The 23,066-nt window shown below is 36.7% G+C and overlaps 1 protein-coding gene and 1 pseudogene across 2 annotated transcripts in view; one reads left to right on the top strand and one right to left on the bottom strand.

Moving 5' to 3' along the window:
- The first annotated feature begins 4,409 nt into the window (after window positions 1-4,409).
- LOC149576918 (triacylglycerol lipase 1-like) lies at window positions 4,410-7,091 on the top strand (annotated as a pseudogene).
- A 10,099-nt stretch (window positions 7,092-17,190) lies between these two features.
- The window catches only part of PDF1A (peptide deformylase 1A), a 63,118-nt gene continuing 57,242 nt past the window's right edge, over window positions 17,191-23,066 (bottom strand). Inside the window, exons 2-4 of one of the 2 annotated variants that reach the window (XM_089820677.1) lie at window positions 19,908-19,997; window positions 19,681-19,748; window positions 17,191-17,842 (exon numbers count right to left, since the gene is read on the bottom strand). In XM_089820677.1, the coding sequence (XP_089676803.1) occupies window positions 17,575-17,842; window positions 19,681-19,748; window positions 19,908-19,997 (426 nt within the window). In that variant the 3' untranslated portion in view covers window positions 17,191-17,574. The remainder of the gene's footprint in view (window positions 17,843-19,680; window positions 19,749-19,907; window positions 19,998-23,066) is intronic. The other variant, XM_089820686.1, reaches the window with a different exon arrangement.

The raw sequence follows: 23,066 nt of genomic DNA, 5'->3' as shown, positions 1-23,066 counted from the left end.
TGGAGAAGAATGGTGTACTGGGTTGTAACAAGGGGTTCCATGGCCCAAAGGATGACAAAATCCTTTGTTTTGCTTCATAACTAAGGACTTTTGAAAGTTATAGGGTCAGAGTATATACCCTTGATAGGGTTGATTTGTAAATGGAGGGCTAATTAGGCTTAGAAGCATGTAGGGTCAGCCATAGAAACATACACCAGTTAAGGGTTGAAGGATTGAGATTCATAGGGTTTCAAGAAATAAGTAAAGGGTATTTGAAAAGATGAAGAGGTTACTAGGTTGTTTGGGAAGTTTGAGAGTAAAGTACAGATTACTTGCGGGATAGGGCTAATTGGGTAGGCCTATTGAAGGCAGTTTTGAAGATTGAGATAGAACTGATCCTTGGTAGGGGTTGGAACTCCTTAGTTATGTTGTTTGAAGGTTATTGAGGCATTATAAGGATCAGGGAAATCCTTGAATACAGAAATCAAGAGTTGGTTGGATGAAGGGTGAATTAGGAATGTTCCCAAGGAGAGGGAAGCTGAACAAAGGCAAGGTGAATTGGCAAGTTTAAATAAACCTTAATTCCTAGATCTAATTAGTTAGAATTTTCATTCCATGAAAGACTCTTATACCATTGTAATCACTTCAAATTTTTTCTTTATTTCAACCAAGTATTTTTATTTTAAAGTTCTAATTTTGCTAATGTTTATATATGAGATTTTTAATTTTGAAATCATTAAAATTATTTTAAGCTTATTTCATTGGCAAATATAACCATTAAATTTTTATCTTTACTACTTTATCAAATTAAATTGCTATAACTTTAAGGAAAATATAGGTCACTACTTTGATTTAACTATATTTAGTTGAATGTTGATCTAACTATTTTGATAAATATCAATATTTAAATTTTTGAATCCTCCATATATAAATTGATTTAAAAAATTAAAAAATAAAGAATCCAACTTTCATCTAAATAAGACAGAAGTGGAGGGAATGAATTGGCAATTGGCTGTGGTGATTAATCAAAATTTGAGATGTGTAGCTTTTCGGTCTGGCTCAAGGGAATGGAGGAATGGAACAATGTGGCCAACTATCTAGCTAAATGAGTCTCTTATGAGATGGGGCTATGCAATATTGGGGATTGAAATGACATATCTTTGGAGTACTCTAGGATTTTAAAAGATCTAGTGAGAGTCTTTATTGGGACTATGGCTTGATTGGTTGGATGTTTCTTTTACTGTTTTCTTCAAATTTCAAGTCAAAATTGGTCAATAATATATTTTTTACCCTTTTCTTTTAAATAAACCATAATTCCCGGATATAATTATTTAGCATTTCCATTTCATCAAAGCTTCTTATTACAGCTGTCTTTCTTACCCTTACTTAAAAACACCACCTTTTATAAGTCCTTGAATAGAAACAATCACAAAAATAGAAATGATCCGTTCACTAAGAAATAAAATGGATTGAGAAATGATATAACCTTTGTTCCACGAATATGGGTTTAAACGCGGGGAAGGTAAATTCTTTTGCACTTTAAATGTCCCTAATTCCAACGTCGCGCCATAGCCAATGGATCAGCAGTCGGGCCCTACAAGGGTTACAAAAGCCCCAAATTAATTGTCAGTATTAGAACCCTAATTTTTCAGAAAATAAATAAATTGAAGATGTTCTAATGAATAAAAACAAAAGACATTAATTAATAAGATTGAATATACCTCCATTCAACCAAAGAACAAGAGGCCTTTCTGACGGATCCCTCACGGCTTCGAAGAACTAGTAAAACAAGGCCTTCCTTTCATTAATGCTCACATAACCAGCATACTGAGCAAAACCTACGGGGGGTTGGCCTGGGAGGCTTTCCACTTTGTCTACTTCTTTAGCGGCTCCATTGCTCCCCTTCACCAGCAAAACCAAAGCCAACTCAGGTCAGAATGTGAATAGGAGTCCGAAAATGGCCTCGCCTCAAACTTGCCCTAAATCATCCATCCATCTGACATTGCATCTGGTAGCGAAGAATAAGACAATGGCGAGCCCCACCTTTGCAGTTGCGGAATCAATCTACGAACACCTAACCTACCGGGTGGATGGGATAGGAATCATGAAAGAAAGTTCCTTTGCATGCAGATTCATGACCAACCCTACAATTGAATTGATCTCAAGTGGCAAGGCAGATGAGTTGCTACGCATAAAGATAGATCAATATCTGACATGCCCTCCTATATTATAGTCCAAGATCAATCATTTTCGTGTCAATGCAAATGAGCAATGTTTTCTTCCCAAATTGACCTTGAAAATTAAAAAATAGGAAGCATTAGTAAACATCCAAACCTAGACCATATCCATCCTTAGAAAGGTCTACAAATCATACAAAAGCATTGCTCAATGTCTAGACCTAGACATTTCCCATCCTTAGAAACGACTAGGCTAGTTGATGTTCTGATTAACCTTTGAGAGAGCGAAAAAGTGCAAGAAACACATTCTACTTACACAAATAAACATTAGCCCACAAAAGGGCAAGTATAGGGATATAACTTTGTAACGTTGACATTCTTACCAAATGGAGAGGCAAAAACTAGTCAATTGAAGCTGATGACGTAAAACTGGAGGAGGGGTAAAGAAGATTTGTAAACATTTTTCATACTTGGCCGAGAATCCCCAAGAGTCCACCCAAGAGTGCTCTATTGAGGACGGTGAAGTGATCACTTTGGTCTAAGAGGAATTTGTTGCGGAGCTGCTCATTTTTTTTCTTATATCCCGTTAGCGTCGCAGTTGCGATGTCGTCGGGCTATAATTGAAAAGAAAAAAGCCAAAAACACATTACATTTTTATGTCGTTGCAAATTGACCCCTAATGTATTAGTGAGAGGTATATCATGGATGACCTCAATGTCATTCTCATCATAATCATCATCTTCAACAGTAGCAACACCAGTACCAAATGTGTCATGGATCAATGCATTTGTACTATCATCTTCAAATGTGTTTTCTAGCCCATGATTGTCATCTTTCATGGGATCATGATTTTCTCCTTCAATACTCACACCTCCATGTTCCTCCATATTCACACCTCCATGTTCCTCTAAGATGTGGTGGTCCATATCACATACTACACTAGGGAGATCGACCTATATAAAAATGATGATAATCAACCCCCCTTCAATGTGATAATCAAACCCCCATTATGTGGTCCATATGAATATTAATTGCGAAAACAATATAATAAATAACTTACCAATGGATGATAATCAAACCCCCTTCAATGTGCCCATTCTCCCTACAATGTCTCTTATTTGTTTTGATTTTGATTCTTCTTGTCTTTAGGTTGTTACAACTATTGCAAGGACAATAACATTTGTCATCGCCTTCTCTTTGAAAGTTAGATGACAATCTACTAATTATCTCCCTATTTTGATCAAATTCCCTTGTATTATCTGACATGATCCTTCTTCATGGGAATAACTTATTCGTGTACCCTTATTGAATTGGTTGTACTTGCTAGATCTATCATTGATAACCATTTCAACATACACATTGACATTACAAAGAAAACCTTGAGAAAAAATTGGACATGGTGTTCTTAATGTTTATATTTGCACATATGGTTTTGAAAGAAAAAAAATTGGTGTACTTAATGTGTATATCTGCAAAAGAACATTGTACTTAATGTTTATATCTGCACATGATTTTGAAAGAAAAATTAATGTGCATATCAGCAAAAATATTGGACATGTTGTACTTAATGTTTATATCTACACATATGGTTTTTAAGATGGTAGAATCATTGAACAAGTTAGTATTTTATAACTTACTCAAAACTCCTAAGTGGTAGACTTAAATATGGTGTTTGATTAAACTCATAAATGGTTGGAAAACTCAAAACAAGTTTGGGAAAATGCATTTAACCTCACCTTGCTCAAATTCACCATTATTCCTTTTCAACATCCCACATTGGTATCTCATTCCTATTCATCACATTTCTCACCCCATGATCGACCCATCTCACTACTATAAATATTCTCCATTTATATCTCCACCTATTGCATCAACACAACTCCCATTTCATATTGATTAGTTATTTGGACTATCTTTCTCTCACTGATAAGTTTTGGTAGTGGCAAAGAACTAATTATCTTAGTTGTTGATGAGAACCAATAGACAGTATTATCTAGCTTAGGGACATAAAGAGAAGATATGGGTACAATGAAGGAAATGTCATAATTTGTGTTTCATTTATGCCTCTTCATTTTGATTTTATTCAAGGGAAGCTTGTCAATACTAATAGAAGACAAAAATACACTTTCTAAGAGTTTACAATTGTTCAACAAAATTAATGTTTTACAAGAAAATGCACTTGAAGAACTGTTAGCTATCAAGGATCAAACACCTATGCTAGAGTTACAAGACGATGTGAAGTTGATTTTAGATATGGTAGAGGTAGGTATTCGAAAGTTTGATCAGAATTTAAGGCATGAGAGAGAGTCTATGGAAATATACCAAAAGGAGGAGTGGCTTCAAAAAGAGATTGCACGACAAAAACAACAACTAGACAACATTGAGGATATTATGGGAGCACGGGATAGAATCTAGGAAACCTGTATAATAGAACATTTGAGACCTCCTTCAAGAAACCTATTTTCTTACACCATGGATTAATGGAGGTGTTAAAGACTGTGTAACTTATGGCTCAATTCCTTTACAATTGGATGTGGGAATTTGTTGTTTTCATTTTTAAATGTCATTTGATCATGAATATGGTTTTGTGTAGAGTGGTGAATCATGGCTTTTGAATGAGCCTGAACAATCTTTGGCATTTATGTTGGTTGATTCTAGATTTGATGTTTGGATCGGCAATGGGCATACAACCACTTTCACTTATGGTCACATTATCTACAACAGAACACAGAGGATACTACGCAGTTTAGATTTTTGTTTTGCCTCCATTGCTTTGCAATATATTATTCTTCTTTTTCCTATTTTAATGGTTTTTCTTGGTCGTAAATGATTTATGATATGGAGAGTAATGAAAATCTTTAATGCCTAGAGAGAAACTTTTCATTTATGTCAACATTTTAGTTAGTCACATCTTCAAACTCTACAAAACTAATTTGTAATTAGGACCTTTCAGTCATATGTTAAGTTTACTCATGAGATATGAATTTTTTCAAAGATATATAAGTGTAATATGTTCTTATCCTATTTTCTCACTAGTTGTCATATTACTTAAAATTAAAATACCTTCATCATCTTAGCAAGTTGTGTTTTCCAATATTATGTAGCTAATTTGTAATAGGGTTTGTTTGATGAAATAAGAATCTTTCTTAAAAGTATAGACGTCATCTATTTTTATCTTATCATTAACTATCATATATCATAGAATCAAAGCATTTATCATCCTTTCAACCTTATCCATATAACCAAAATGTCATATATACAGTTCATTACATTGCAAACACTTCATGAAACTACATGTATTCAATGTAAAAAAAATGATTACAGGAATTCTGCCCCACCAATTCCATTCTAACATTAAAATGTTGATAATGCATGATTTTACTTGGAGATTTTAAATACTAGTTTCCATGGGTGAACGTGCAGCAATTCTGGGATTGGAAGTGGGACGATCTTGTAGAATATGATGTCTCATCAATGCTACAATTTGTAAACTACATGACCACGCAACCCCTCTACTACGTTGGTTATTCTCAAGTCAAAGTTTACACACAATGCTTCCTTAGAAGCTCACTTGTTATTAACCATTCAACGAATTGTAGTCTAGTATAGATTGACTTAAGATGGTCTTCTAATGCCAGGGTGCAATGTTTGTATTTGTTGCATTTACAAATAATAAAATATCTAGCCTTGTTACGAAGGCTACTATGATGAACCCTATTGCTTATTTAGATCATGTTTCTTCTCCTATAGTCAGAGCAGCTACCTGGCTATCTGTAGATTACGTAAACATCAAATAACAAGGGGTCAAGTTCTATTCTTTCTCAATGAGTTATCAATTTTCTATGTAATTTTGACATAACTAACTTGTGTAGGTGGGTTTGCTTCTTGATATCTATGAATTCAATGTCTATAGGTAACCAAATAATCTTAGGCTTCTGCCAATCTTAGCAAGGATAGGAAATGCATTAGTGGTCATCCCAAGTGAAATAACAATCTAGATGCATTTGAGCCAAACATATACTTTCATACCATATTAGAATAATTGAAATGAATAAAATATATGATATTTTTATATGATTCTTATGTTTTGTTGATAAACAACACAATATACAATTGATTTCAAAAAACAAAATTGCATATTATCATACTAATTTATTTTGTGTATGATACTATAGTGCATCAGAATCACAAATGGTGTGTACAACTTGCAAAAATGCATATGTTGATTGCCAAAACTTGGACTTGTCATACAAGATTGCAGGTTCTTTCATTAGTTCATGCAATCATATTTTACAAATTGATGAACTAAACAATATATTATAACTTGTAGATACAAGTAATTTTTAATTTATGGATATTAGAATTTTAAAGATAGTGGATTTGGGTGAATTGTATCTTTCTAAAGTAGTTTTCCACTTTTGAATATTATTAAAATGATCTTGAAATTTAACAGTTATCTTTAAATTGATTGTTTCTCGACATACTTCACATTAGTTAGATGTAAAATGTAAATATGATTGCTCGACTAATTATTATGACAACAGGGCCACCATGTTGTATAAACAAATCACTTAATGCCTACTACAACAGATACGGGTAGTCCACCTCAATGAAAAACATAGCCCAATTCGCTCGGTGTAAGTCCAGTTCGCCCATGTCTTTATTATCTACTTTGGACTCTTTATAAGGTTATATCTGCAATCTTAATTCATTTTTCCATTTTTTGAAAAATTGTTGAAAATATTTATATAACACTTGTTCTTAAATCATTGATGAACTGTTTATAAACACTTTTTAAATTGTATTAATATTATTGATCTGGATTTTACAGTGGTACGATCAGGAAGATTTGAGAAGTATGATTATGGATTGATTGAGAATATGTTGCATTATCATAGAAGCTCCCCAACATCTTATGACTTTGTTGTCCAATAAATGTTCAATTTTGAATGAAGAATATAAATAGATTATTCATACTGGAAGTAGATTTATTCATTCTAATGGCACACAAATAAATGAAATGTAGAGAGGAAGGATCCCTTGGACTTATTGTACCTTGGCATTCCTATTTTTGTTGAGATCATGTTGATTCTATATTGAAATGATGTGCTAATGCTATGCATTCCCATCTTCACATGGCATGATTTTAGAAGACCAACTTCTTTTAGCCCTACTCTCATCTTTGCCCAAGTTATAGCCATAAAGTCAGTTAAGTCATCTCAGTTTGAAGAGCCAAATGATATCCAAAACCCCACGTCTTTCCAATCTCAACCACAACATAGATTATTTTTATGCATAAATATATGGAGAATTTTATTACACTATAAACCTTATCATCAACCTTATCATACACTATATTCATATGGTCATATGAATTCAAATGGGCATGTGAGAAGAAACTAGAAAGACATTGTGTAAAAATGAAGGTATGAAACTCACCGCTAAAATTGAGAGCTTAAATTGCAGACACTACTAAAAACCTATTGTTGCACGTTGAAGGAGGATGAATAAACTACATGGAATGAAAATCATGTTAAATTAGAAATGCGTTAAGAATAAAATGAAATAAATGGTAGAGCATGAAAAGGAATACAAAAACACCTAATGCAGCATAGCAAAGGCACGGGCATGACGAGGTAATGGCAGTGCAAGGGCACGATGTAGATAACAATGCAACAACAAGACCTTCAAGGGCATGGGCATGGAAAACTTAGCATTGATCCACCCATTGGCGTCTTTGTAGCTCTCCACTGGTGTCTTTGCAGCTCTCCAATTCACAATCAATCAAATGCATAATGATATATGTTGTGTTATCTTTTTGTTTGTTTATAATCACACAGGCGCCGTGATTGCCCTACCAACATCAGTATTGCAACGATGTCGAGGACAAATGCAAAAAAAAAAAAAATGAAAATCACCCGCAAATTATACTCTTGTCGCAAATTGTCATTGCAATTTGACCCCAAATATTTTAGGGAATTGACTAGTAACTGTATTAAACTCATTTAAATGATCTGCAACAAATCCACCATCTGTCATCTTCATATTAAATAAAAGCTTCATGATAAATACCTTATTTGAAGCAAAGGGTTTTTCATAAAGCTTTGCTAGGGTTTGCATCAATTCTTTCGTCGTCCTCACTTTTGTAATGTTAAATGTCATTGATGGTGCCAAGCATAGTTGAATACTTCCAAGTGTCTTTCTATCCAAAATTTCTCACTCCTCATCTATCAAAGCTTCATGTTTCTTGGCTTTTCCTTCCAATAGCTGCTTGGCTTTTCTTTCCAATAGCTGTCATAAATCCTTCTGATAAAGATAGTCATCCATTTGCATTTTTCATAATTGAATGTTTTGCCCATTAAACTTCTCAACCTTCGATGTACCCTCATCTATTATCACTCCCACTCAACTATGAGACTCTCACTCAACCGTGAGACCACCTTGTAGAGGATAGCTAAAAACAAAAAGACAACCTACTAAAAAATGATGAAAGTTTGAATTTGATACCACTTGTAAGGATTAACCACAAACATAAATAATAATTACATGCAAATATAACCAACATTAGAAGAAAAAAAATTGCACAAAAGAGAACACAAAACACAAAGATTTAATATGGTTCACCCAATCCTTGTGCTACATCCACCAATAGAAAATCCAATATTATTATTATCTAGTGATTACAATCTGCAATTCTTTATAGCTTATTACTGCTACAAGAAGCTACAATCTCATCATACATTATGAAATCCCTAACCCTAAGCTATTTTATACAAGTTTTTTCTTGTTAAAAAATTAGGGCTAGAGTAAGTCGTCCAATAGAAAAATAATAGTCAATGTCTTTTACAATAATAGATTCATTTTTGGTGCTACCCCAAGACCCCGCAAGGAGCGTTGCCCCTTGACCTTCGTAGAAGTAATCTAGGGGGAAGTTGCACCAAATAAACCTTCGAGTCTGATTAGGCTCCACATTACAACAACACTTGCTCATAATGGAAGACAAAAGTGCGGAGATAAGATAAGATAAGATAAGATAAGATAAGATAAATTTATTAATGTCCAACAAAAGACCACAATGTGGGTCTATGGGACTGGAAGCTTACAACAAGGAAAAAGCAGACAAATGAAACACCAAACGGTGTCCAAAAAAGAAAGAACAAGCACAACAAAAGAAGAAGAAAGCAGGAAACATCATGGAAAAGATTAGGTATCCGTCTTCATAGGGAAAAAGTCCAACAGTGACTGATTTGTGCGGCTACCAGAAGCCCTGTGATGAAGTTGAGTGCTACGAGAGGAGTGTCGCTAGCAAAAAGGTCCCCTGCGGGGTCTCACCGATTTGGAACCGCCTGTGCTAGGGAAACTGTACGGTCGCTTCACACCCCAAGTTGGAGTTAAGGGCGAGAAGAAGGTCGTAATAAGCTGTGCTTGGATTTGACTCTTGGAAAATGAAAGCTGTAAAGTATGGTCACGAAGCTGTAAGGACTCGCGGAGATAGAGTGCAATGCAACGCTGATCTATGTACCTAAAAAAATCCGAGAGGTATCTGCAATCTCTAAACAGACAGTAAAATCTCCCTCTAATCTCGTAGTATATGGGGCATCTGAAAAGAAAATGAATCTCAGATTCTACATCTGCTAAGGTACAAAGTGTACACACCCGATCCTCTCTAGCAATATGGTGATCGACCTGAATCCGGAGTTTGTGCGAGCCCACCCTAAAGGAGCCAAGGGAGATACGCAGGGCGTGAGTCCAGTATCTATGTAAGTACTCAGGGCATACAATAATCCCATCTCGAATAACTAAGAAGTGCTTAACGTAGAAAGCCATCCTTGGACGTAGTCCCCCTGGAGGATCCACCCAGGTCCGTGTGATATACTTCTTGTAAATGTCAAGTCTGACATGCCCGTTCAACTCCTGCCGAGAAGGGAGTAGATGAGCAGGGGCATCCAATGAGAACTGGTAGGAAGGAAGATGTTCAATGTCGATCCCCACTGAACTCAGTAGGATAGTAGCCTGAGCATACCAACCGCGGGCTCTAGTGGTAGGATGCTAAATGAGGGTATCTGTGTTGGCCTTCCTCTGAGTCAGCAAAGCCACGAAGACGATGGAGAAACCAGATCAAGTCAAAAATGGCTGCAAGTCTGAATGGGTGAGCACCGAACTCGGCCAAAATAATGCTGTGGGGGGTAGAATCGTGAAATCTGATAATATGACGGAGGAGCATAATCTGGGTACTCTCGATCTTGTCCCAATCCGAGTCTAAAAGAGGACCCCAAACCATCGAACCATAGATCACTGTGGGTCTTACTAAGGAATCCAGGAGGGATAGCTTAGACGATGTATCCTGAAAGTGGTGTCTGAAGCACTGTCTCTCGAGCATGGCAAGGGAACCCAACCCTTTACTGATCCGAGGTTGAATAACTGATCTCAAGCTGAAACGAGATCCAGAAAACTTAACCCCAAGGTATGTGTAAGATGATGTAATCTCAACTTCCCGACCCTGGAAGTGAAAATGGAGATGTGAAGTCTTCAGACCGTTGAAGAGCATAACCAAGTCTTCTCAAGGTTCACAACCAGCTGTCTCATATCACAAAAAGATGAAAGTCTATCTAAAAGCCTCTGAAGACCCTCAGGAGAGGAAGCAAGAAGAACCACATCATCAGCAAAGAGAAGGATGGAGATCAATACCTGGTGTAGATGACAACCATCACCTGGAAGTGAGGAGTCACTAAGAAAAGCCTCGAGTTCATCAATGTAGATCCCGAACAAGGTGGGTGAGAGAGGGCAGCCCTGCTTCACCCCAATGGTGCTCTAGATAGGATCAGAGAGGCCCTCTGTGGTCCTAAGTCTACCAATCACGGTCTCATATAACCTCATAATAGCCGTCAATAAGATCTCAGAAATACCAATGTCTCTCAGTCTCTGAAAAAGAGCTACTCTAGGGATGGAATCAAAAGCCTTACGAAAATCCACAAAACAACAGTAGACTTTCTTCGAGTGATATCGAGCCTCCTCTATAATAGCTCGTAGTGTAAAGATATGATCTATGGTCTGGTAGTCTGTCCTGAATCCTGCTTGACCCTTAGCCCTGCAATTCCTCCTATCAAGCTGACTGGATAAAATAGTATTCAAAGCTATAGCATAAAGTTTGGCAAATGTATGTCCAATCATGATGGTCCTGTAGTTTTCGGGATCAGAGGTCAGCCCAGACTTATGGATCAAGTGAATAATATGTCTCGACCAAGAGTCCGGAAAACCAAAACAAACCACTCTATTAAAGAGCGTAGAGAAATAAGGGCCCAAGATCATGGTACCGAGTTTGAAGAGTTCTGCCAGAAAACCCTCCTCATTAGCTACCCTGCTGCATCTCATAAGTCTGATGGCCTCGTAAATGTTGGAGGTGGAGAATAAGTGACAATGGGGGAGCGGGCTGGGAAGGGGGGTGAGCTGACCCGGGATGTCATACAACGTGGAGATATGGGAAGCAAGGAGATGAAGGTTGGGGGTGGATTGGGGTTGGCTACGCTTGGGGAACATGATGCACCAAAACAACTTGGGATACTGAATAAGCGTGTCTCGGAGGGATCTACCCTGTGAAGCAATAAATAATCGCTTCTTATGGCGAAGAAAGCGTTTGTAAGAGAGCCGTAAATTGGTGAGAGCGAGGGAATGGGTATTAAAAGCCAAGCGCAAGGAGCGGTGGAAAGTTTTACAGTCATCATCAAACCACTGATTCATGGGACAAGTATTTCGTCGAGCCGATCTATGAGTGCTGGAAATGGAGCGGTGAGGGATAGAGAGGAGAGCCGACTCCCAAATCGCGGTAACAAGTGAGTGAAACATGGTGGACACCTGACTGTGATCCGTGAAGCTAGCTGGGCAGAGAAATCTTCTCAAATGGAAAATGAAGAGGTCTTGATCACTATCCTCGAAACAGAAACGAGTGTGGGGGCGGAACCGAGCAAGGTGAGTAGAGATGGGTGGTAAAGGGTGGGAAGAAACACAAACCAAAAGGCTAAGAAGGGCATGATCAGCCAAGGGAAGACGGGAGATAGTAAAATTTTTGGAGGGGAGGAAGGAAGTAACAATGAGGATGTAATCCACCACGCTTGCACCCCCACTATGAGGCCAACACGTAAAAAGCTCAGAACCCGAAACACAAGAGAGGCCATTCAGAATCACCAAGTTGGAGGACTCACGGAGCTAGAGAAGGTGACGACCATAACAAGTTAGAGGTCCACTGTGATCCTCGGATAAACGCTGAAGCCCCATACTAGTAAGATCCCTCTTAGTAGTACAAATGAAATCGAACCCACGGTCATATTGGGGGGTCTAGAGATCTTTAGTCCGTGCATTAAAATCTCCTAAGATGATGATGTCGCCCATAGCCCCAAACTTGGAGATGCTCTCAAATAGGTCTGAAAAAGGGTTCCCATCCTCAACACTATGAATGACGTAAGGTGAGGTAGTCGGTGGGAAGTAACAAACAGCAATGAAGATATCTTTCTGACGGTGACTGGTACCTCCAACTCGGATCCACATAAATCTGGCATAAGTGTCAGAAAGAACCAATGTGGTAGTACTGAACAAATAATCTCTAATCAAACAAGCAACTCCACCGGAACCACGCACACCACCCGAAGCTCGGACCTCCTCTCTGCAAACTGAAAACCACTGATACCTTGTGTAACCTGGAAGGGGTCGAGCAGGACTCTCATGAGTCTCGGTAACAGCTAACAAATCAGCATCCCCAACTGCATCATGAAGTAAGCCTGGCAAAGACCACAGGGAACCATTGCCATTCCAACAATTGACAAGCAAAGAGCAAAGAGCCAATGGAGGGCTTAGACTTGCCAAACTGTTGGTGCTCAGAGTGTCATTTGGCTTGGGTATGTCTCTCATCCCAACCCTTGGGAGGTGAGTCACGAATAACTGCCTTTAGATTCCTTATTACTGCCCATTTCCCGTTACTCCTTGCTTCTACCACAAGACTCCTAGAGTGCTTTAGTTCAGCTACCTGTGATTTTGTGAGGTCCTCATCAAGAAATATCTTTGTGGGAAGAAGGAAGAGCTTCTTCTTTGCCTTGAGAGCTTGTAGTCAATCAGCCAGTGAGAGAAACCTAAGAAAAAGGGTGCCATCGTGTCCAAACCATGCTCTATCTAATGTAATATCTGAAATACCCAGTTGCTCGTTGAGAAATGAGTAGCCTGTGGGGAGAGAATCAATGGAGGACGAAGGAAGACCTCTAACCCGAAGGTTGAGTTCCCTGAAGCGCCTCTGCCAACTTCTCTTGGACAATTTTTTCAACCACTGGCAAAGGTGTAGTGCTGGAGTTTTTGCAAGTAGAGGCCCAAGTTTTAATTTGCTACTCTGTTTCAGTCAAAAAAAAATGTCAAGAAGTTCATTAAGAACAACTTGACCCTCTTTGATCCTTTGAATCCCAACAAAGGTATGGTGGGCTCTAAAGACCTGAAAAAAATCTTTAGAGGCTTGGTCTCTAATTAATGTCCCCTTTTCAGACATTATTTAAATTTTCATTTTCGTCATTTTCTCTTGTCCATGATCCCATTTTCAATGTGTAATATTCTTATATACCTTATTAAGAGAAAAGGTGGGTCCTTTCATTTAGTTTGTTATATTTGTTTATTAATATTAATATTATGATTATTATTTATTAATAGTAACAATATTTTATTAATGTTGATATTATTAATATATGCAATTATATACTCTTCAAATTATATATTGGACTATTAATTAATCATTATGAAAATCATATATTATAAAATTTATTATAATATTATTCTATCATCGTTGTCGTCGTCGTCATCGTCATCGTCATCATCATCATTATGTATATATTGTATTATATTATAATATAATATGGTTGTAACTATATCATTATTTAGTATATTATCTCTCTTTATATATTATTCATTTAGTAATAAAGTCTTATTCTAGTGGGAATATCACATTCATGCTCAACTATTACTTTTGATCCTTTAGATGATTCAACTTCAATGTAGCCAATCCTTGTCATATCACCTTCAGGTTTTTTGTGTCATTAACTACTCATCAAGTTTATTAGTGCTTGAATATAGCTTCTCAAGATGTAACTTGGTTTGAACAAGTTCTCCCTTCACAATGCTATTATGCTTCTCAAGTTCAATGAACTTCAAGTTTGTATCCTCAAACTTAGATGTTACCTTGGTAAGCTATGACTTAGATTTATGACATCAATCTTTAGATATGCTTCTTCTTTTCGCTCATCTGACATCATATTCATCTCTAGTGATGTGATCTCAAGTTCATGCTTTAGTATTTCATTTTCCTTTTTCATCTTGACAATTGAATCTAGTTTCTTAACTCGATCTATTAGCTCCTCCTTTTTGGATCTTAAATTTTCAATATGATCTTTTATCTTCTTGATAAAATCGTGTGCATCTCTAAGCTTGATTTTCAATCTCTCTTTTTTTTTTTTTTTGATGAATAGTCATGTTCTATTAAAAAATATACTTAGAATACAATTCACAAAAAAGGGGTCGAGGGATACAAGATCACCCCGCGAGAGAGTTCAAGAGGCCTAAGCTGGAACTAAACACACGGCATCAATTGGAAAAAGCAACTATTCATCAAAAAAAAAACATCTATAGCAACCTCAGGCTGCCAAAGCAGTGGCAGCCAAGGGGGGAGGATCATCTTTGTCATTAAAACCCTAATCATTTATGGGATTGGGGTGCGAGCTCGGCATACACCAGCCGTCATCAGGAGCAACAACAGTAGGGGGATCAGTGGCAGCCTCCGCATCTTTGACCTCAGGCCGCGAAGGAGAAATCGCCAGCGTCAATTGGGGCCATTTGCCAGCATTATCTCGACGAGCGCCAAGAGGAGGAGGCGGGGACTAGCTAGAGCCACCACGGGGTGGGGAGGCAGAGCGGCGCCTCCAGCTACTAGCCCCACCACTAGGAGAGCGGTGGCGGGAGGCCTGGGAGCGCGAAGTGTGCGAGTGGCGGCCTAAGGAGTGGCGCCGGTGCCAACAGCCACGAGGCGTCGAGGTGTTAGCCGAGGCATCTGGAGGTACTCAAGCCACAGTGCAAGGGGCATTGCCCCAGTGGTTGAGCAACTCCTGCAGGTGAGCAACTTCCAGGGAAACTTTGTTAACTTGCACCTATATCTACATAATAACATTGTTACAAATACAAGCTTTAGTGTACATTGCAATGTTAACATCCAAAAAGCTGTGTGAATAAAATAGCATTTCTATCTTTCTACAGAGTAAACAAAATTTCCATCCTGAATGTATGCCAGATCTGGGAGTACTTTCTGGGAATTCTGGGGGAATCACCTAGCAAGATCATGTGCCATGAAAATGGTTCAGGCCTAAAGGGCTTGAAAAAATCATGAATCCAGTGCCAGTAATTCTGCGCACGTTTACAAAACCAGAAAATATGCAGAAAATTAGCTTGATCGAATTCCTCAAGTGCTACCTCATAGTTTCTTTGCAAATATTATAAATCCATAGAGATATCCCTCAAGTTGTTTGACTTTAAAGGAGTAATTGAGCTCTGATACCAATTGTTAGAAATATGAAATACTAGGTGGGGGGTGAATCAATATTCCAACACTCTTTCCCAATTATAGATGTAAAAAGTAAACCTTAAAATTCCATAAATAATTAAATTGAATAGTAATAACAAGTATGTCATAAAGAAACTCATAACACCATATTTTGTAAATTAAGGAAACCCTAGCCAAGGGAAAACCTTATGGGGATGGTACCCACAAAATCATCTACTAATCGAAAGTACCTTGTAAAAGGCTTTGGTCATGTTAGGAGTCTATTACATACATTTAGTATACATATCTTTGTTAGAAGACTTTGACCTTGTTGAAAGGCTTCAACCCAATTAGGAATTGTATTACAAAATGATCTCAAGGACCTACAACAATATACAACTTTACCAGTAGTATAGAGAAATACCAAAAGCTGAATATATTGATATCATCAATATCTGATTAGTCCTTTGTTGTTCCTTGCATCTGATCACGCCCATATACAATATGCTCTTCTCTGACCATCAAAACACAATCTATCAAACATAAACAAAGCTCATATATCATATCATAACATAGCATAATCATTGGCAACTTTGTTTATCGATTTTTTTGCCTTTATACCCTTTTCCTTAACTCTTTGTTCAGTCAAACTAAACTATTAATCAACACATTACCAAAACACAATATTAAAATCTGCTAAGTGAAGGTTAACATCAAGGATGTCATCCTTACATTCCTAAGTCCTTGAATTGACAAGTCAATTCAATTCCTTAGCCAAAATGATCATTTTATCCTGTCTACTATGCTTCTACGATATCAAACTGTTAACTAAATTTCCATCCAAAATATGTGCCAACTGTCATACTAGCATGAGTGGACATAGATATATCAAGTAGACTCCTTATTCTACCATATTCCAAAGTTATAGCTCTATAGGTGCATCTAGAGAAGCTCCATGACAAAAATAATCTAACTGTACTCTTATTCGCCTGATATACTTACTCTTATTCTCCTGATAGACAATATCTTCATTCTAACATTCCAAAACTATATCTTCAGCATAAGAAAACTTAACTATGCATAGTATCAGTCATTAATGACAACATTCAACTACATACCTAAGCCAACTTGGCAATACCAAGGACCCAAAATAGAAAATTTGTAAATTATCACACGTACAAAATAGTTTTTTTTTCAATAATTTAACTTTACATATAATAGATAGCTTACATATATAGCACAGCGATAAGGCTACGAACTTATTTGTTCATTGGATGCTAATCAGCTACCAAATTAGGAGACAATGGTGAAGGAAACAATGGTGAAGGAAACATTGTTTGCATCCAATGTTGAATATAGATTTATCCATATGTTTCACAGAAGACGAGAAGTTTCTTGCTAGGTATGTTGCAGCCGGATAAGAAGAAAAAGAGGAGGAATCAGAGCTTAAGCATAAAGAGGAACTGCAAGAGGATATTGAAAAGGTGGTATTCTGAATTAGATTATTTATCTGTCCATTAATTTATCCATTTGAGAGGTGCCAAACACAAGGATGCAATCAAGAAAAGCCCCTCGCTCCTTGCAGACATTGTAATTAATTGATTTATATACTACTGTTTATTGTTTCCATCCTTACAATGTTTACAAATGGCCCTTGTGTGAATTTTGTTCAAATGTCCCTGTTTTCTTTCTCTGGCTATACTGTTTTAATTCCACAAACTTCCAGAAAAAGTAACAATGAATTAATTTCTCAAACAGCTGGTGTAGTTACTAGAATCAGCAAACAATGAATCTTAACCGGCTGCTCAACCAAAATCGAGAAATCTCACATGCGATTAGTACTTCGAGAGAAATCCATAATCAAGTGACTTCAGCAGCACCTGGCTTGGGACAACCAGTTGCAAGAGGTAGCCTCAAATTTTCCACAGTTCTAAATGTTCTAGGGATCATTCTGTCAACATAGAGCAGGCCAGCAAGATGATCACATTCATGCTGTAATATACGTGCCTGCCAACCAATAGCATTTACTTTGATTGGAAGTCCATCACGCCCTAAACCTGTTACTTCAACTTCAAGATGTCTTTTGACTAGTGCCCGAAATCCATTAACACTGCAAAAAAGAAATGGTCTATTTATATGTCAGATTAATTTGTATATGGATAAGTGAAAATAAAAAATTATTGACATGATACATTCTGACAGGCACATTAACAATCAAAAAATAATGCAGGTTTTTTATGAACTTGTAGATCTTTAAACTAGTTGAATAAGAGTAGTTAAAGATAAAGTGCATATGATACTAGTGGTCAGATAATGTATTGCTAGATTAGATGAGATCTAGCCATATTTTGCAAAGCAAGTCGACAATGGTACAGATATAGAAATGGTGATCTACAGAAATGGATAGAGTCAGTGCCCAGACAGGTTGTGGTGATTGATGTACATTGTTGTGCATCAATGTGCATCAAATATCAAAGAGATCAGAGGCAAAAGAGACATCTTTACAAGATCTTGGGGCCAGACTTCGACGTTTGTACTTATATTTCCCAGAATCAACCATACATTCATTGGGTAAATGACTTTAATGATTAAGAATTGTGTTCAACTTAGTGCCTTCGATGAACTCTGAATATTAATAACACACATATTCTCTTCCCCAGTGTAGGTTCTGATACGTGAATACTGAGCTCCACAGTTATATCTTCAAACAAGTCAGCCTAAAGTAATAAAGATGTCCTATGACTGTCAATCAAAACTGCATTCAATGCGTAATACAAGACCTACAACCTTGGCAGCAGCACACATTTAGCACAAGTCAATAGCTAAAGGCAAACCCAACTATGAAAGATTAAGATAATCACCAAACGGGGACCTAGGAAAGGGTATCTCTTGACATTCACTGCAAAAGGTACCACTAAATTGCGACTGCAGTAATCTACATCTGAATCACTGATTTTTAACACAAAATTTGAATTTTAGTATAAACTTAAAAACGTATGAGTGCTCTCACTGTTCTTATTTTATTAAATATAACATTCAACACAGTGCCCATCCCTTTTACGATTGAGCTGAATAGGTAACCATATACACATGACTAATGGCTAAAATGAAAAATCCTATTAACATGGAATACATCTGTTAGGCAAAATCCAAACACCCCCCTTTTATGAATTCTGGGTAAAATCTCAGCCACCATCCTTTAAAAACTGTTAGCAGTTATCATTGATATCATCCCTTATATCAGTGCTGGCCTGATATTTTGTCCGTCATTATCACCGTTCCTCGGCCTCATATTTTAGACTCTTCCCTGGGATCTTCTAATTTTTTTCTCCATAACCTTGAAGATGCAGTAAATGGCCTTGTCATGTAAAGGCCTGTTCTAGGCTATAATGCTGGATAAAGAGGTCAATACAACAGAAGTGAAGATAGTAGGTTTCCACAATCCATTCTAATTGCAAAATCAGGAACACAATCAACTCCAGAAAACACAGCATGCAACAACAGAAGATCTTCTGCACACTTGGTCAATGTAACAGCAAAACTAAAAGCATCCATCACAGTCATTACTTAAGTGATATTGCAGGGATGGTCATTGCTAGAGACAGGATCATGACTGCAAACAATTATATCCTCTTTATTTCATTTTTAGGATTGGAATCTATTCTGCATCTTTGGAAGTTACCAGTCAGATTGGTAATGATTGTCAGCCACAATAAATTTCAACTTTTCTGTTGTTGCTCTCCCAGTGAGCTTCTACTCCTAAAATGAAGTAATCAGTTCATCAGAAAAACATCACTTTCCCTTTGCAAATTTCTTCATGTATCTCTTTCATTGGGTTTATAATTTTTTTTTAAAATAACAAGCTTCTTCGTGTCCACATCAGTCCTTCATGCAAATGCATTCTGTTCAACCATAAAATTTACTGCACATATGTGCAGCCAATATTAATGTAAAATAAGATATTACCTGAGACATCCTTCAAAAAAGTTTGCTGTTTTGTTGCCTATAGGTTTGAGCTTCGGATTTAATATTATCTGTATCAAGTCATAGGATTCAATCAAATTTTAGGAGGGAATCTCATCATATTATATAAATAAAAAATAAAGTGACTTCAATTTAAAGAATCAGTGGCCTCATCAATCGTATTCTTCAGTTGTCATATCAGTCAAATGTAAAATTCAATGCCAACGTACCAAAAGGTCAAATGAATTCCGTTGTTGAGCTTCAACTTCCTCCTTTGGTGCATAACTGATATATTCCTTTGTATCTTCCAGAGCAATTATCTGTGTTGCTCAACATCAACAGCAATTTCCAGTCTAAGTACCAATAGAAGAGGATGCATTTATCATTTACATGCAGTGCGTTCAATAATAAGAACATTTTAGGCAATTCACTATGGTAAAAAAGTGTGAGCCAGTTGCATGTCACCAAATACAACCCAGAATAAAGATTGGAACAGCTCTATCCTAAATTTCATTTGGACCAACCATATAACAAAACGAAATGAAAATGGATTATAATGAAAACATAAAAGAAATGATGACAACAAAAATGAAATTCAGCTATTATGAGGGCAAAACAAATAACACCCATAGAAAATCAGCTAACCTTATTAAAATAAAGCAACTGCAGGTATCAATGTTAAACTGGAAAAAACCTTCCTTGAATATAATTCTCAAATGTACATATCCAGTGGCAATAAATACTCTAAACTTCCATGAAATTTGAGGCACCTTCAAGTCGACCTTGAGCCCAAACATCATTTTTGTATCTTGATATTGCACCTTAAAGATGAAAGATGAAGAAATTCACTGCTAAATAAATCTGATCACAATCTTTTTCAAACCCGCTCTGATACCATGTTTTATGATCAGATTAGTAGCAATGAAGATTTTAAATTAATTCACACAAAATGCACAGAAGTACCCTGCGAAAACCTTCAACCTTGAAGGTGAAAACCCCAGAAAATAATCTTTGATATTTATCAAAATGTTCAAGGTCTGCATACAACTTCATAGTATCCATATAATGGATCTGCAATATAGATATGCTTGTCAATATTGGTCTTCAATGATATATCGATTTGCCAGTAAATCATAAATATAATCTCTGCCCATATGTGTGTGTGTGTGTGTGTGTGTGTGATGGCCGAAAATATATGAATATACAATATATATTATGGTCTCTTACACTCAATCTGTCTCATGTCGATCTGCTATGCTCTTATATGTATCTTCGTATATATTTTTTACTGCACTTGTAGGTTGTCTTCTGCAATATATGAATTCTCCTCTGATAATAATATTGTCTTCTGCAGTATATTATCCTCTGCAATAGTAATACTATGGTCTTCATATGTATGATATGTGTTTCTTCAATGTATTTGGAAGATACAATGATTGTCGTCTTATACCTGTGCCTACGAATGGATCACATCCATTCACAATTGAAGGTTTCTGTGCCAATTAACTTGCACCTCAGTCTATTCAAAGTTAATTGTGATTACGTTTGTGCTTCAGTTCATACCTTATCACTTTGTTTCTATGCTCCACGAAATTTTTGGGATGGGGATGTGCTTCTGGTACAAGGACGGGTCAAAGCCAAAATTTAGGGGACGGGACCTTAGTGGATGGCAATTAAAAAGTAGGGGTTTTTTTAATATAGAGAGACAAAATTCAAGTATGCATTTCATAACATTGATACAACATTCACCATAGACATTTTAGAAGATCAATACATGGAAAATTATCAAATGACAAATACTAAATACCTCCATTATAACAAACCACATACATACATAGTAGAATCAAAATGCCTAAAGTCTCCAAGTATTATGCATGAAATCAGAATGGAATAAAGAGAAGTGCAACTAAAATAGTAAGTAGTAAATAGAAATACTAAATGCAATCTTTCCTCACAGCTGCTACTGCTGCTGCTCTATGTTTTTTTCCCTCTTAGCCAGTACATCATATCTTAAAATGAGTAGAAGAGTTAGGGTTTTAATGGACAAATATGGTTTGCATATTTTTATTACATCTTTAAGACAACTACAGACCCGCACAAAAAACAAAATTTACTGTTTTGCCTTCACCCAACCAGATAGAAAAAAGGGGATGGCTAGAAGTTTCGAGGACCGCTAGGGGACGGTACTGCTGGCCATCCCCAAGTTTCCTGCTCAATTTTTTTGCCATTTCAGGGACGTTTCCGATTTTGGCAAAAAGGGGACAGCTTTGGGGACGGAAAAAATCCATCCCCGTTTCATCCCCGGGATGGGTGCGAGCCTAAAAGCTTAGGGGACACATCCTCGTGGAACACAACTTTGTCTATTTAATGAAATATATGTTAGAATCTGTAGTCCACCAATAGGATGAGGGGAGGGGGGGTTTGGGGAGGTGAATCAGTTATCCAACTATTATCACAATTATCAACCTTAATAAACTTTAACCGTATAAGCAATATAATCAGAAACCACAATAGGATACTCATGCACAATAACACTAGATATGGGTTGGGGGGGTGAATCAGTTATCCAACTATTATCACAATTATCAACCTTAATAAACTTTAACCGTATAAGCAATATAATCAAAAACCACAATAGGATACTCATACACAATAACACTAGATATGTTAACTAGTGAAACCCTTGATCAAAGAGAAAACCTTGGTGAGGATGGTACCCACAAGATGATGTACTAATATAAATATTCCTTGTTAGAGGATGGAACCTATTAGGAGTCTATAACAACATTCAATACATATCAATCCCTGTTAGGAGTTGTAGAAGGCAAATGGACCCACTGTCCAAACAGCTTCAGGGGCAAGACCAATGAACCCACTGTTCATGTTACATCCCAAATTTTGACCTAATTTAAATTTATTTATAATCGTTGAATTGAATGGATTTTCTTTCATAATCATGTGAAAAGGGTAGTTAAATATATCTATTGTATTCATTATGTTAATTGTTTAATGATGATGGTCGTTATCCATTGTTTGTCATATGATGATTAGCAGTTGCTTGGTTTTGGAATTATGGTTAATAATTAAATTCCTTATCTACATTAAATGTTATTATGGATTTATCATGCAACTTGTTATTATCGTGGAAAATATTGCATGAGTGGTTGCAGGAGAAGATGAAGGGGAGAAACACTGGTAAACAAGATCAACGAAATGGGATACTAGCTTAGTCCAATTATTCGGTTAACAAGTATGACCTTTCACTGTCTTGGTAAGGACCTAGTGACATGAACATCAGGATACAATCGATGGACACACATGAGCTGTTAAATAAACATTTAAAATCTTAGTTAATTTTAATTAATAAAAAATAATGCATACCTCAAATG

Source organism: Cupressus sempervirens, chromosome 1 (genome assembly GCF_028749045.1).
Source record: "Cupressus sempervirens isolate cs-2001-9-10 chromosome 1, ASM2874904v1, whole genome shotgun sequence".
In the NCBI taxonomy this organism is placed as follows: Eukaryota; Viridiplantae; Streptophyta; class Pinopsida; order Cupressales; family Cupressaceae; genus Cupressus; species Cupressus sempervirens.
This window is presented reverse-complemented; position numbering and strand designations above follow the sequence as displayed.